General features: G+C 40.0%; 1 protein-coding gene across 2 annotated transcripts in view; it reads right to left on the reverse strand.

Annotated features, from left to right (window-relative positions):
- Nucleotides 1-721: 721 nt before the first annotated feature.
- The window catches only part of SNAP25 (synaptosome associated protein 25), an 86,017-nt gene continuing 73,701 nt past the window's right edge, over nucleotides 722-13,037 (reverse strand). For both annotated transcript variants that reach the window (XM_066236043.1, XM_066236044.1), the window contains exons 6-8: nucleotides 10,833-10,958; nucleotides 7,681-7,825; nucleotides 722-1,562 (exon numbers count right to left, since the gene is read on the reverse strand). In XM_066236043.1, coding sequence (XP_066092140.1) covers nucleotides 1,494-1,562; nucleotides 7,681-7,825; nucleotides 10,833-10,958 — 340 coding nt within the window. In that variant the 3' untranslated portion in view covers nucleotides 722-1,493. The remainder of the gene's footprint in view (nucleotides 1,563-7,680; nucleotides 7,826-10,832; nucleotides 10,959-13,037) is intronic.

Consider the following 13,037-nt stretch of genomic DNA (forward strand, 5'->3'; position numbering starts at 1 on the left):
CTGCACGCCAGGCCGACGCTCTACCACTGAGCCAACCGGCCAGGGCCCACACAGGTATTTCTGAAACAGATGATAAAAATCAAACCAAGTTTCAAACGCCATTGGAATTGTGTCTAAGAGTGAGACCTTTTTTTTCTTTCATGCATTGTCCTCAGCACATAGAATTGGCTTCTTAGGAGCAATGGGTTGGAATAGCCAGGCTTCCTCTTCTTGTGTGAGTGCACCATCAGATGGGGTCCAGGAAGAAGTTAAAGCAGACATCTGGAGTCTATAATATTTAATAATTTTAAACTAGCTACAAAATGTCAATCACTTCACAAACTGACAGAGGAGACAGGAGGAATTTAATTTTACATGCTGTAATGATATTTATCTCACAGTTTATCTATATTTCATTCATTTATATTATTTTTTTAAAGGTTTATTAGCTACTAAACATCTCAGCAATTTGGTGTGCATAGCTCTAGATTAAGCAACAGAGAATTGTACTGATAATAAATCACAGGGAAAATGGTGATTAGTAAGAGTCAACCTTATAAAATTTACATTTCCACACTGTTTCACAGCAAGTTTGCTTTCTCCAAAACACAGCCTGAAAAAGCAGCAAACAAACCCTATATTACATCCATCTGACGTTGTTTCAGCCAAACATTTATTTTGCTGGAAATGATTGAATGGTGCGTGTCAAATTCATCTTTTTTTAAAAATTCTGTTTTTTATAAAAAAAAAAGGATGATTATGATGAATAAGTGTATATAATGACAAAAAGGAAGTGATACTACTGCAGTTTTGCTGGTATAACTTAATCTTGACAGTGTCTCAATACTGAGCATGCGCTGTTGTTTCGTTGTTGGTTTTGTTGTTGCATGTGTGCGTGTTTTCTCATCAGTATGCTACTGTCATGGAAAGATTTTTGTTTAAGTAGGAATCTAAAAATCTATTTAGTCCTCATGCATAAATGCATAAATCACATCACTTTTAGTGCAATGCCTGTTAGGTAATTTCACATTGTCTAATCATGAAATCATAAAGACAGATGACAGCCATGAGGAACCAAAGACAGCAAATTTTGAGAGTTTCAGAGCCTGACACCCAAAGAAAGACCGTGGCAATAGCTCTGTGGAATGTCACAGTTTTACAAGAACAATACAGTGTACTGAAAGAATCAACAGCACATTGAGCATTCCTAAATTGTTGTCATTCAGCAAACGCCACTGAGGAGAGAAAAAGAAAAATGAAACCCAAGACATCTTACGTAGGGAGTTAGAGCCACCAAATGACCACTATATATAACCTTTGAAAAGAAAGAGAGACCCAGAAAGAACAGAAGACATCCTATTTAGGGGGAAGCTGATGGATGACACAAGACAACATTCACAATGGGGGTGGACTGATGTGTGTAAGTGTGCAGACCTACTAGGTAACACCATGGGAAAAGCATGAAGGTGCTGTCTTGCCCGAAAGCATTTGGAAGAGAATACAGGTGAGCACATTTAACCACTCCCCAGCATCTTCGTTGCACGTTGGTTGGCCTCATCAATTCTGGTTTTGTTGGAATCAGCCTAGGAAAAGGATAAAGAAAACAGAACCCAGGTTACCATCACAGTCCATTCATCCCTGTAAGTCCAGTTCAAATACCCCCTTTTGAAGGAAGACATCTTGAAATGTCACCAATCAGAATTGACCATCCCTAATTTTGTATTCCCAGAACCACTGCTTATGACTGTACGTGGACATGATCTTAGTTCATGACCATTTTCCCCACCAGACAACACCCTTTTGAGAACACAGTTGTATCATTTATCTTTTTCTCCTGAAATGACACCCATGGCTTCTACAGGAAGCAATCACATCTGTTGGATTGAGTTGAATTACTTCCACTTGTAGAATTGGGTTCAAATCATGGAAAATTTATTAATAGTGTCCCTTTGAGTAAATAACTTAACATTACAGAAGCGCAGCTTTCTCATCTATAAGCTAAAGGGCAACCAAGAGTACTGCTAATGAGCATAAATGTCCACTATGTTTTACTCACCCAGCTTGGATAACATCCAGATTGGTATCAACTATAAAGGTATACTGTTATTAGCTCCCTTTTCCAACTGAAGCAACCAAGAAGAAAGGGTTTGGCTATTTGTCTAAAGTCACAGTACTAGTAAATGGGACACCAGAGTCAGAAGGCAAGCAGCCTGGAATCAGAGTCCACACTGCTAATCACTATGTTAATCATTTTACTTCTTAGGTTTGCTGTGAGGATGAAATACCGTTATACACATAATATTTTGCAAAGCTTCAGTGTTCAATAAATCTTATCTTGCAATTATTGTTATTAGGTGAAAATCTGGCTTGCTTTTGGGAGGTTTAATAATTGGGCAGCCCCATTTCTCAAGACTTATTCCTATGAGTTTGAAAGTTGACTTCTTTTGACATGGGTACATTTACCATAATTTTGTGCCGTAATTTTGCTGCTTGAGTTACCTTTTGCTGTTCATATAGCATGAAACCCAGGGTTGCTACCAAGAAAGGCCTTTAAACCCCAGAAAATAAACTATTCCTAACATCACTGAGAAACACATCAATCGGGGAACAGAGCAAAGGCAAAGGTTCTGGGAAAACTGAACTGTTTTTCTATCAATCAGTATCTATTCAATGATTACTGATTTTGCATCTACTGCTGTGCTTGGTGTGTGTTCCAATCTCTATCAAATTGGGCCTTCCTTATTCAGTTTAATTGTGATTTTCCAGGACAATAGACTTATTCATATTTAAATAGAAGTTTGCCAAGTGGAAATAAATATTTCTAGATTTTTTTCATAACTCTGAATTATCTGGCAATGTTTCCTTAATAATCTGTTTGGGTTATCAAGAGTTGACGTTCGAAACAAGAGAGAGCATTAATTTTCCTTGATTATTTTGATCTACGGGTTCATATTTTTTGACCTTGGGTTCCTAATTTGGAAAATGATATTCTCTCCAATTTTACTTGGCTCTTAAATCTTCCTTCTTCAGCTACAAATCCTATCAGAAATAATAACACTTTGGTGCAAAGGAAAATTACAGGCTCAGACCAATGTGAAATGTGACTGCAGATTGAATCATGCTATTTTCTTGGACTAAATTCTGAGAAAAGCTCAAATGAAAAAAAATTATCTATTTCAAAATGAATGGCATTTCTGGGGAGGCAAACATTTTAGGACTTCCTGCATTGAGAATGCACTGGTGACCTTCACAGGTTGTGCAAGAGGATATTTTGAAGCAGAGTACAAAGTTACTCTGGGTATCTTCAAAAGATCTGGGAGGAACTAGGACAGACCTGTGTTCAGCTGTGATTTCTATCTAAAGTCTTTCTGAAGCATGTCAAAATTCCAGTCCATAAAATACCCAACACAAAAGGTATCCCATAATTTTTTGTGTGTGTGTGATAGAGACACAGAGAGAGACAGAGAAAGGGATAGATAGGGAGAGATAGATAGGAAGGGAGAGGGATGAGAAGCAGCAATTCTTCGTTGCAGCACCTTAGTTGTTCATTGAATGCTTTCTCATATGTGTCTTGACCGGGGTGGGGGTGAGGTTTCAGAGAGTGAGTGACCCCTTGCTCAAGCCAGCAACCTTGGGCTCAAGCCAGCGACCTTGGACTTCAAACCAGTGACCTTTGGGCTCAAGCCAGTGACCCCACGCTCAAGCTGGTGAGCCCACACTCAAGCCAGATAAACCATGGTCAAGCCGGCGACCTCAAGGTTTCGAATCTGGGTCCTCTGCATCCTAGTCCCTTTAAAAAAATATCCTGGCCTGACCTGTGGTAGCGCAGTGGATAAAGCATCGACCTGGAAATGCTGAGGTCGCTGGTTTGAAACCCTGGGCTTGCCTGGTCAAGGAACATATGGGAGTTGATGCTTCCAGCTCATCCCCCCTGTCTCTGTCTCTCTCTGTCTCTCTCTGTCCCTCTCTGTCTCCTCTCTAAAATGAATAAATAAAATAAAAAAATTAAAAAAAAATATCCTCAGATAACCTCATTTTTAGAGTCTTCCTGTTATTTTATTTGTAGGCTTTAGAACTGTATTTATAGAATACACATCCTATCCTACTTTTCATATTTCTAGTTAGAGGATCCTGAATTTGCTGGCATACCCAAAACATGCTACATGCTTTGCCCTGTGGGAAAGCCAAGATGTCCACTGAAAAACCAGTAAAAGAGTTAGAAGGAGCTATTTAGCCCACCCTTTGAACACTCTGGACATCTCAACTTCTGACCATGGCAGCCAATTCTGATTCCAGGTTTGAATCATTCTTTCTTTATCTTTCAGATGAGAAAACCAAGTGAAGCTGGTGAGCAGGAAAACCCTGTTGGACCTGAGCTCTAAGTTTTCAAACTCGATATTTCCTTGTGGACAGAAGAATCTGAGGAATGCCAAAGCTTCAGCCTCGCTGTCTCTCACCATGTGTGGCAACTCGCTCTGACAACTTTAAATTGAAGGTTGAACATCACTAAATTATTTCCTTAGCAATAGTTTCCATAAAACAGCTGATATAAACTTGCCCCATTCTGATTTTCTGAAAGAACGGTACCTTTTCAACCTTAGAAAAATATATAGAGGGGTGGACAAAAGTAGTTCTTTTGTCAGTGTGAGTACACGAAACACTGTTTATTCTTGTATTATTATTTATTAATTATTGCTTTTTTTTTTTTGCATTTTTCTGAAATTAGAAGCTGGGAGGCAGTCAGACAAACTCCGACATGTGCCCAACTGGGATCCACCAGGCATGCCCACCAGGGGTCAATGCTCTGACCATCTGGGGCATTGCTCCGTTGTAGCAGGGGCCATTCTAGCACCTGAGGCAGAGGCCATGGAGCCATCCTCAGCCTCTGGGCTAACTTTGCTCCAATGGAGCCTTGGCTGCAGGAGGTGAAGAGAGAGATAAAGAGAAAGGAGGGATGGGGTGGAGAAGCAGATGGATGCTTCTCCTGTGTGCCCTAATTGGGAATCAAACCCAGGACTTCCATACTCTGGGCTGATGCTCTACCACTGAGCCAATCAGCCAGAGCACATATTGCATTATTTTTTATACAAACAACTATAAACCCACTTTTGTCCACCTCTGTATATATAAATATCTTAAATTAGAAAGCAATGTTTTTAAAAAGGCAAAGTAATTTCTTGACAGTCCATAAAGATATATTGAATTTTTTTAATTTTAATTTTTTAAAATTTATTGTGTTGACATGGTTTCAAGTGTCCCACTCATATAATACTCTCTAAAATTGCATTGTTTTGAACTCCTAAAACTTCATTATTAATCCAAGTGATGAGAAGAAAGGATCATTATTAATGGAATTGGAGGAAGGTTGTTATAGGGGTCATGAAAAATATGGGAAAAACATCAGGAAATTCTCTTTACTCCTACTGTGTGATTTTAATTTAATATTAGGTACATGGGAGAACTTTGCATATCATGTCCTATTATCAGAAGTAAGAACATACATGAGAAGCTGAAAGCCTGTTAATAATTGTGAAGCTCACAGAACATGTATCATTTGAGGACGATGCTGGGTTGAGGCGGGTTCTAATTAAATCATATCTGGATTGTATTTATGGGGGAAAAAAACCTAGTTATTCAAAGTCAACTTGAACCCTGTCCACTTCTTCAGCAACTTAGCATTCAAGGAATAATACCAACCATAATGGTTATTTCCCATACTGACATTTATTTTTAATTATATAAATTTCAAGTGTGCAATTCTTTTTTTAGTAATTAATTAATTTCTAAAGAGAGAGAGGAAGGGGGAAAGAAAAACATCAACTTGTTGTTCCACTGATTTATGCATTCATTGGTTGATTCTTGTATGTGCCCTGACTGGGGAGTACACATGAAACCTTGGCGTATCAGGATGATACACTAACCAACTGAACTATCTCGCCAGAGCACGCCATCCTGACTTTTGATTAAAGCATATGGCTGCGTATATCTTTATTTTTTGTACATAGAAATTGGGCCCAGAATGACAGGTTTTCCCTAAAGAAGAAAGCTAGAACTGCAGAATGGCAGAATTAAAGTACCACTTGCCTTTCCAGGAACACTGTTTCCTGCTTAACATCCAGCTCTATCAGTAAAGGTTGACCCTTCTCCCTTGTAAAATTTTTCCTCGGAAACTCTGATTGAGTTAGAGCTACATTATCTCCCTACATCTTTGAATAAATTGAGTCCATTAACAGAAAATGAATACTTGTTTTTTTTTCCAAATCATTTTTCTGTTGGAAGGTAGTTCAGCAATTATTTCTTAGTTCATTCTTCTGGGCCATAATGGCTTAGGTCAGTTTGTGCTGGCTCTAGGGCTTTTTGAAACTCTCAGTATCGTTCTAAAATCTATTGATTTGCTCAGCCTTAAAAGCTTTAGCATATCAAAGGCTCTGAACAATGGTAAGTATGTTCTGCCTTGTAAAAGAAAGGAAAGCACAAGCATTTTGCCAACCAACACTGACATTTGTGTAGCTCAATGTTGATCAGGCAGAATATTATCTGATCAGATATTTTTAATATGGAACCCATAGAATACAACAGGGAAAAGTGTTCCCTTTAGGTCTAGTCATTCCTTTTTCAAGTCAGTGGAGATGGCTTGGGTAGGAACTGAGTATTTAGCCATATAATTCAAGAGATTTCAAATACATCATTCTCTGTTCACCGAAGTAGAATGAATTGTTAAAAGGAGATTCAAGGATTCAGGTTCAAAACTTCAGTATCTCCCAGGGAAAAAACTTACACATTTTTATAAGATTAGACAACTAGACTTGATTATAGATGCACAATTATCATTAAACCTATAATGTGTCTATTTTTTTTCCTTTTGGCATTTGTACATTTTAAGAAATTATTAGCGATAGTCAAGACTCTGCTGATTGAGGAAGGAGTGGAACGAGGACATAGGAACTATGTCAGATTTGTATACTGTGGAATATTAGGTTTTGGTGTCCCAAATCTTTTTAGAAAAGATTGCCAGTGTTTCTCTTCCCTTCTAGTCTCAAGCTCCCAAACCCACCCCTTCCCATTCTACTCTGTGACTCTTCCTTACGCCTTGCCTTGTGCTGACACTATGGGTTCAGTTTCAGAGCCACATCTGGTGTCCTTATCTGAACTCGACCTGTCACATTATGTTCCTTACTTGGAGATCTGGACATGTGTATTATTGGACTTAAAATGGAATCTGAGCCTTTTTGAACTATCATTAAAACTTTGGCATTTATAAAAATCAAAGCTTACATTCATCTTCTGGCAAAACTAAAATAACTAGTCTTTCCCCCATTTCCTGATTTTATTCCCAAATCATATCCACTTGACAAGCTACTAACCATACTTCAAGACTCATTTCAAATTCAACTCTATTATTATTATTATTTTTTTTGTTTGAGATTTTCCTACCTCTGACCCTTGAAATCTTTCCTCTTCTAAACTACTTAGCATTTTATGCGTGGCTCTCTCAGTGAATTACATTTTCTGTGGCAGTAAATTCATTCTATTTTCTTATCTATTGCTGATCTTTTGTCTTGAGGTAGAGGGACCATTATCATCTACGGGTGTGTCTGAAGCCAATGCCATGGTTCACGGGTCTCATTCTGCCTGTATTGCTCTCAGTGGTAATTTCAGAAGAAATGAACAATGGGAGCTCGCTGGCTGACACGCACTCACCTTCTCCATGATCCTGTCAATCTGGCGATTCTGTGTATCGATCTCATTGCCCATGTCCAGGGCCATGTGACGGAGGTTCCCAATGATGCCGCTCACCTGCTCCAGGTTCTCATCCATTTCATTTTCTCGGGCATCGTTTGTTACCCTGTGAGTCAAACAGCAATTTTTAGTGGAGGGAAGTTGAGATAAAATTTGAATGCCAAGGATCCAAAACTTAGGAAAAACCCATAGACATTTAGGTATCATTGTTTTTTCTTTTGTTTGTGTTTGTTTGTATTTTTTTTTTTGCTTGTGCAAGAGAGAAAGAGAGGGGGGAGGGGGAAGGGAGAAAGATGAGAAGCATCAACATGTTGTATCACTTTTGTTGTTCATTGATTGATTCTCATATGTGCCTGGGGGTGCTAAGGCCAAGCCAGTAATCCCTTGCTCAAACCTGTGACCTTTGGGCTCAAGCCAGCGACCATGGGGTCATGTTGATAATCCTGTGCTCCAGCTAGTGACCCTGTGCTGAAGCTGGTGAGCCCATAATCAAGCCAGATGAGCCCACACTTGAGACAGCAACCTCGGGGTTTGGAACAGGTCGATGCTCTATCCACTATGTCACCATTGGTCAGGCTAGTTATCATCTTATCCATTTGAAATCTTCATTTGATATAAGAACACATATATAATGTATAAAAGCTAAATGCTTTGTGTTTATTTTCTTTTATTGTGTTTGTGTTTATTTTCTTTTATTTTACTTGAAAATAATTTTAAAAATGCATTTTGAACCCCCCCTTAAATTTCTATTTTTAAAGATTTAATATTATTAAATAGATTAATTTATCAACCTCTTTTACTTCCATCAGCACATCATTTTCTCCCTTCCAAAATCCCAGTTTTAATTTTTTAGAATAAAGTTATTTTAGTTGGGAGGATTCCAGGTCAGAGGATGAAGAGGGAACTGGTTAGATACTATCTTTTTCTTTCTGTAATGTCAACTAAAATCACGAGAGTGAAATTCATCATGAAAGAAAAAGCTTGTTGTACTAAAGCCAGAGTTTCTCTGCTCTTCTTTTCTACTTGGGACCAATGTCAATGGGAAGAGTAATGATTATTTCAATCTGCCCCTTAATCCCACTTCAAGAACTCCAAAGGGAGCTACGTGTGGATGATGATTTTTATTTGCTCAGATTTCAATGCCATCGGGTTTTTGGTGGCGCTGTGAATGGTCGTGATTTCAGGGGAACAAAACTAAAATAAAAAGTTTTGTTTCAGTTTGAGTGGGGAGAAAGGAATTGGCTCTCAGAATGCTGTACCATCTTGCCATTTTTTAAAAACATAGTTTAGCTTGAAAGTTAAAAAGGCAGTAACTCTTTATCGGCAATGGTAGGTACTTACTACAGAATGCCCTGGCTGAATAGCATTTTCCCACTAAAGATGATGATGGGCTAATAATGTTCAGAGGGATTCAAATCCTTCCCCCATGGTAACGCCCAGTGCAGACTAGCCCCTAAGGTTTTTAAAGCCACCCAATCCAGAGAAAATTAAAGGGGAACTTCCTAGCTTTTTTATGTAGAAGAGAAGTTTATATAAATGTCCAATCAGGGGTCGTCAAACTTTTTTATAAAAACCGCCCACTTTTGCAGTGCTGGTCAACCTGGTCACTACCGTGCAACCAAACAGTGCCGCGATTGGCCCATCATGAAAGCTGGAACGCCCACTAGTGGGCGGTAGGGACCAGGTCTACCAGCACTGCAAAAGTGGGCGGTTTTTATAAAAAGTTTGACGACCCCTGAATGGTTCTCAGCTCTGATTATATAACATCTGCAGGTGCCTGGGTCTTACTTCTAGAATTTGTGATGTAATTGGTGTAAATTAGGTCCAGGCACTTGTATGTAAAAAAACAGTCTCCTCTGGTCTAATATGCAGCCAGTATTGAGATCCCCTGGTGTGGTTTTCCTGGGAGTAGAGCTGCCACCTGTGAAGCTCACAGTAGCTAGACCTTATACCTAAGTGACAATGACCTGTCACTTCAACCTGCATTATTGGTTGGCAGCATTAGTGGCCTGGGTACAGAAAGTTGTACAAACAGCTACCCTAGTCACTGCTGAGTCCTGGTATAGCAGCCTAGAAAAAATGGATCATTTTTTTTTCTTTTGAAAAAAATATTTGTTACTGTTGTTTTCTCGTCTCCTTAAAGCTGAGTTCTGAATTGGTAGATCTGTGTAATTTGAGATTTTTGAAATAGATGTTTAAGTTGGTTTTAGCTTCCAGATCTCAAAGGAACTGATTAATAAAAAGCCAGGTATGTTCATTATCTTTTATTTGTACCCTCAGATATGTTCTCTGACCTTTATTTTCTGCCCCAAGAAGCTGACCTCTCTACAACTGTATCAAACAGGCTTTCTCACTTACTAACTTCCAGAGGGCTTTGCCCAAAGAGAGATTGGAGGGCAAGAGGAGTGAGGGATTGGGGTATCTATAGTCTTCTTCCTTTCCTGCTAGTGTTAGCAGTGCCTGCATTTCTCTACCTATAGCCCCTGCCCTCAGCCATAACTATTGTTGGGTTCTGATAACAGCTCTCTCCTGTGTCTTCAGGATTCTTCTACTATTGCTAATTCACAAGTGCTTTACCATTGCTTGTTATTAGCCCTGTCTCCACCTCTGTAAACCATATCTTTAATAAGCTCTGTTCAATTAAGCTCATAGAATGAGATGCTTGTTTGCTGCTACATTGACCCTGGGTGTGATTGTATGACTAGCTCTGTCTAATGTGACTTCGGCAAACATGACACAAGCAAAGGCTTGCTAAGTGCTTGTGAATTGGAGCCTGCCCCTTGGAATGAATGCTTTGACCACTATGTAAGAAGTCTGAGCTGGTCTGCTGGAGAGGCAATGTGAGAACTGACGCGCCCTGCTGCCAGACCCTGCCAAGCCTAGCAGATGCTGCCAGCCCCAACCAAGCGAGGCAGACCATTTTGGATCATGTCACACCCTGTAATGAGTGCCTGTAATGAGTGAGCCCAGGATAGGTTTCAGAAGAACTGTCCAGGCAACATATGGATTCATAAGTAATAAAATGGGTGTTATTTTTTAAGAATCACTCAGTTTGCGATTGTTGGTTACTCAAAAATAGACAACTGCAACAATATTGGCTGCACAAGGCTCACCTGCGGATGAAGCCACCACTGATGGCCATCTGCTCCCGTTCGTCCACCACACGAGCAGGTTGGCTGGCCACTACTCCATCCTGATTGTTGCCCCAGGCTTTTTTGTAAGCATCACTTGATTTAAGCCTATGCAAAAAAGAGGGTGAGTAACAAGGCAAGGGGGTGGAGCATGAAGCCCAAAGCAATGGTTATCTCTCCAAGCCAAGAACTGAACCAAGCGAATGAGTTTTAATTTGAGGCATTAGAGAATACCGATATATCATAATAGGGACCCAAACAGTTGGCCACCACCATGCCTCAGCTACACAACATATTGTTTCCAATTGAGTCAATTGCAATTGCGAAGACTGTCACCTTTGCCCATAGTTTGTTCTTGTTTTGGTATGTATGTTTTTGTGGTTGAGTTATATTTAAGGCCAGAATTAAGGTAGCTGAAGGACATCCAATTCTATTTCAGGGACACGGTTATATTTTGAGACACAAAACACACATGAAAACATACTGGCAGACAGACACAAAACAAGACTGCCAAGTAGAGTGTGTACATCACACCACAGCAACACACTGTCATCAAGAAAAACAGGCTAGCCTAAGTTTTTACACACTATCATGCAGAATCTCGTTTAATTCCCCCTCCCCCAATGCATGTGCAGAACTAACCATTCCAGCTCTGCATGAAAGACATAAAGGATTGGTGGTTGGCCAAGGGTGACAGTCTCTGAGTTGCCTCTAGTGTGATCTGAATTAGATAATATATCGGTACTTCCAAACAGTCACCATACATCCAGAGTTGATGTACAAACCTTTGTCCACAGAGACAAAAAGTAAAAGAGGCATAGTGAAATGAATGCAGGAAAAGAGAAGAGAGAACAAGCCATCTAGCACCAAAAAAAGGGAAATCCCTCTACGTCTTCTTCATGCACCAGCTACAGGCATGAGTAGAAAGTGAAGCATTCTCATTTAAGCCAAACTACTCCAGAAGTTGACCATTCTCAAAAAAGGCACTAGCAGGACAGTAATAGCCTTCACGAGGGTTTGAAACGCAGTTTCAATGGCTTCTTTGTTGGGCTCAAGGGCAGGGTGGGAGTGAGTAGAAACTCATACTTCAAACTATGCTGGGATGTGGCAGGAGTGTGTGGTCTGGAACTGGTGTGGTCTCCATGGGCCATAGTTCACTGAGCGGCCTTGGAGAGGAACTTAAAATCCAGGCATACCTGTTGTGCCCAATAGAAACATGTGCAGCATATTTTGGTGGTGTGTTGTAATTTAAGGCAATCAAAGATGTTTTTAGGTTTTTTGCATAGTAGAAACCACACGCTTTTTTAGTCCAAAAGCAAAAGAACTTCCTTTGGTTCCATTTTCACAATTTCTATTAAAGACATTTAACCCCCCCCCCCCCATTATTTTTACACTAACTAGAGAACCACAGCCATCAATTAAAATTAGCTCTAATATTAATACTTGCAGATTGGGGATCAAACAACCGGAGACGAATTAGAAAACTGTACAAATGGAATCTCCGTAACTCCCACAATCTAGCGTCTAATGCCACAGCTCTTGGGCGGTCGTATTTACTGTGCCAAAGAACCATGAGCCCACTCAGTGGGACAGGATCCCAAACTAATTTAATAGAGTTTAGTGTCTAAGCACTTTTTTTTTCCAGCTCCCCATTGCCTCCTTCCTCATATTCAGAGAAGTTTACATGGACCTGGTGATGTTTTCTGCTATGTAAACATCTGGTATACCATCTTTGGCAAAGTCAGGGAAGGGGTAGGAAAGTTTGCGTTTCTGAAAGAAGGCAAATCACTGCACTCACAAGGCTGCACAGACTCACATAACTGCCGTACATCTATCATAATCCTTCGAAACATGCCGAGACAGGGCGAAGCCCTCGGAGAGTCCAGGGCACCACCAGACACTGCGTTGTGACACATGGTTTTTACAGCATTATTTACACACAATAGGGAACACTTCGGTCAAGCTTTGAAGCTCAGTTAGGGTCTCTTGAGCAATAAGAAATCAGTGCCAACTAATATGTGGAATTCGTAGGGGCCATCATTCATCCAAACATTAGAATCCATCCCGGGGAAGGGGCTGCCTCCACCCTTTCTCCACATACAGTTGATGAATGGGGGAAAATGTGTCTTTTGGAATTCATGACAAAACAGGTAGAAATCAATCTCGCCTGGTGGCAAGCAGCCACTG

This window comes from Saccopteryx bilineata, chromosome 6, assembly GCF_036850765.1.
Source record: "Saccopteryx bilineata isolate mSacBil1 chromosome 6, mSacBil1_pri_phased_curated, whole genome shotgun sequence".
In the NCBI taxonomy this organism is placed as follows: domain Eukaryota; kingdom Metazoa; phylum Chordata; class Mammalia; order Chiroptera; family Emballonuridae; genus Saccopteryx; species Saccopteryx bilineata.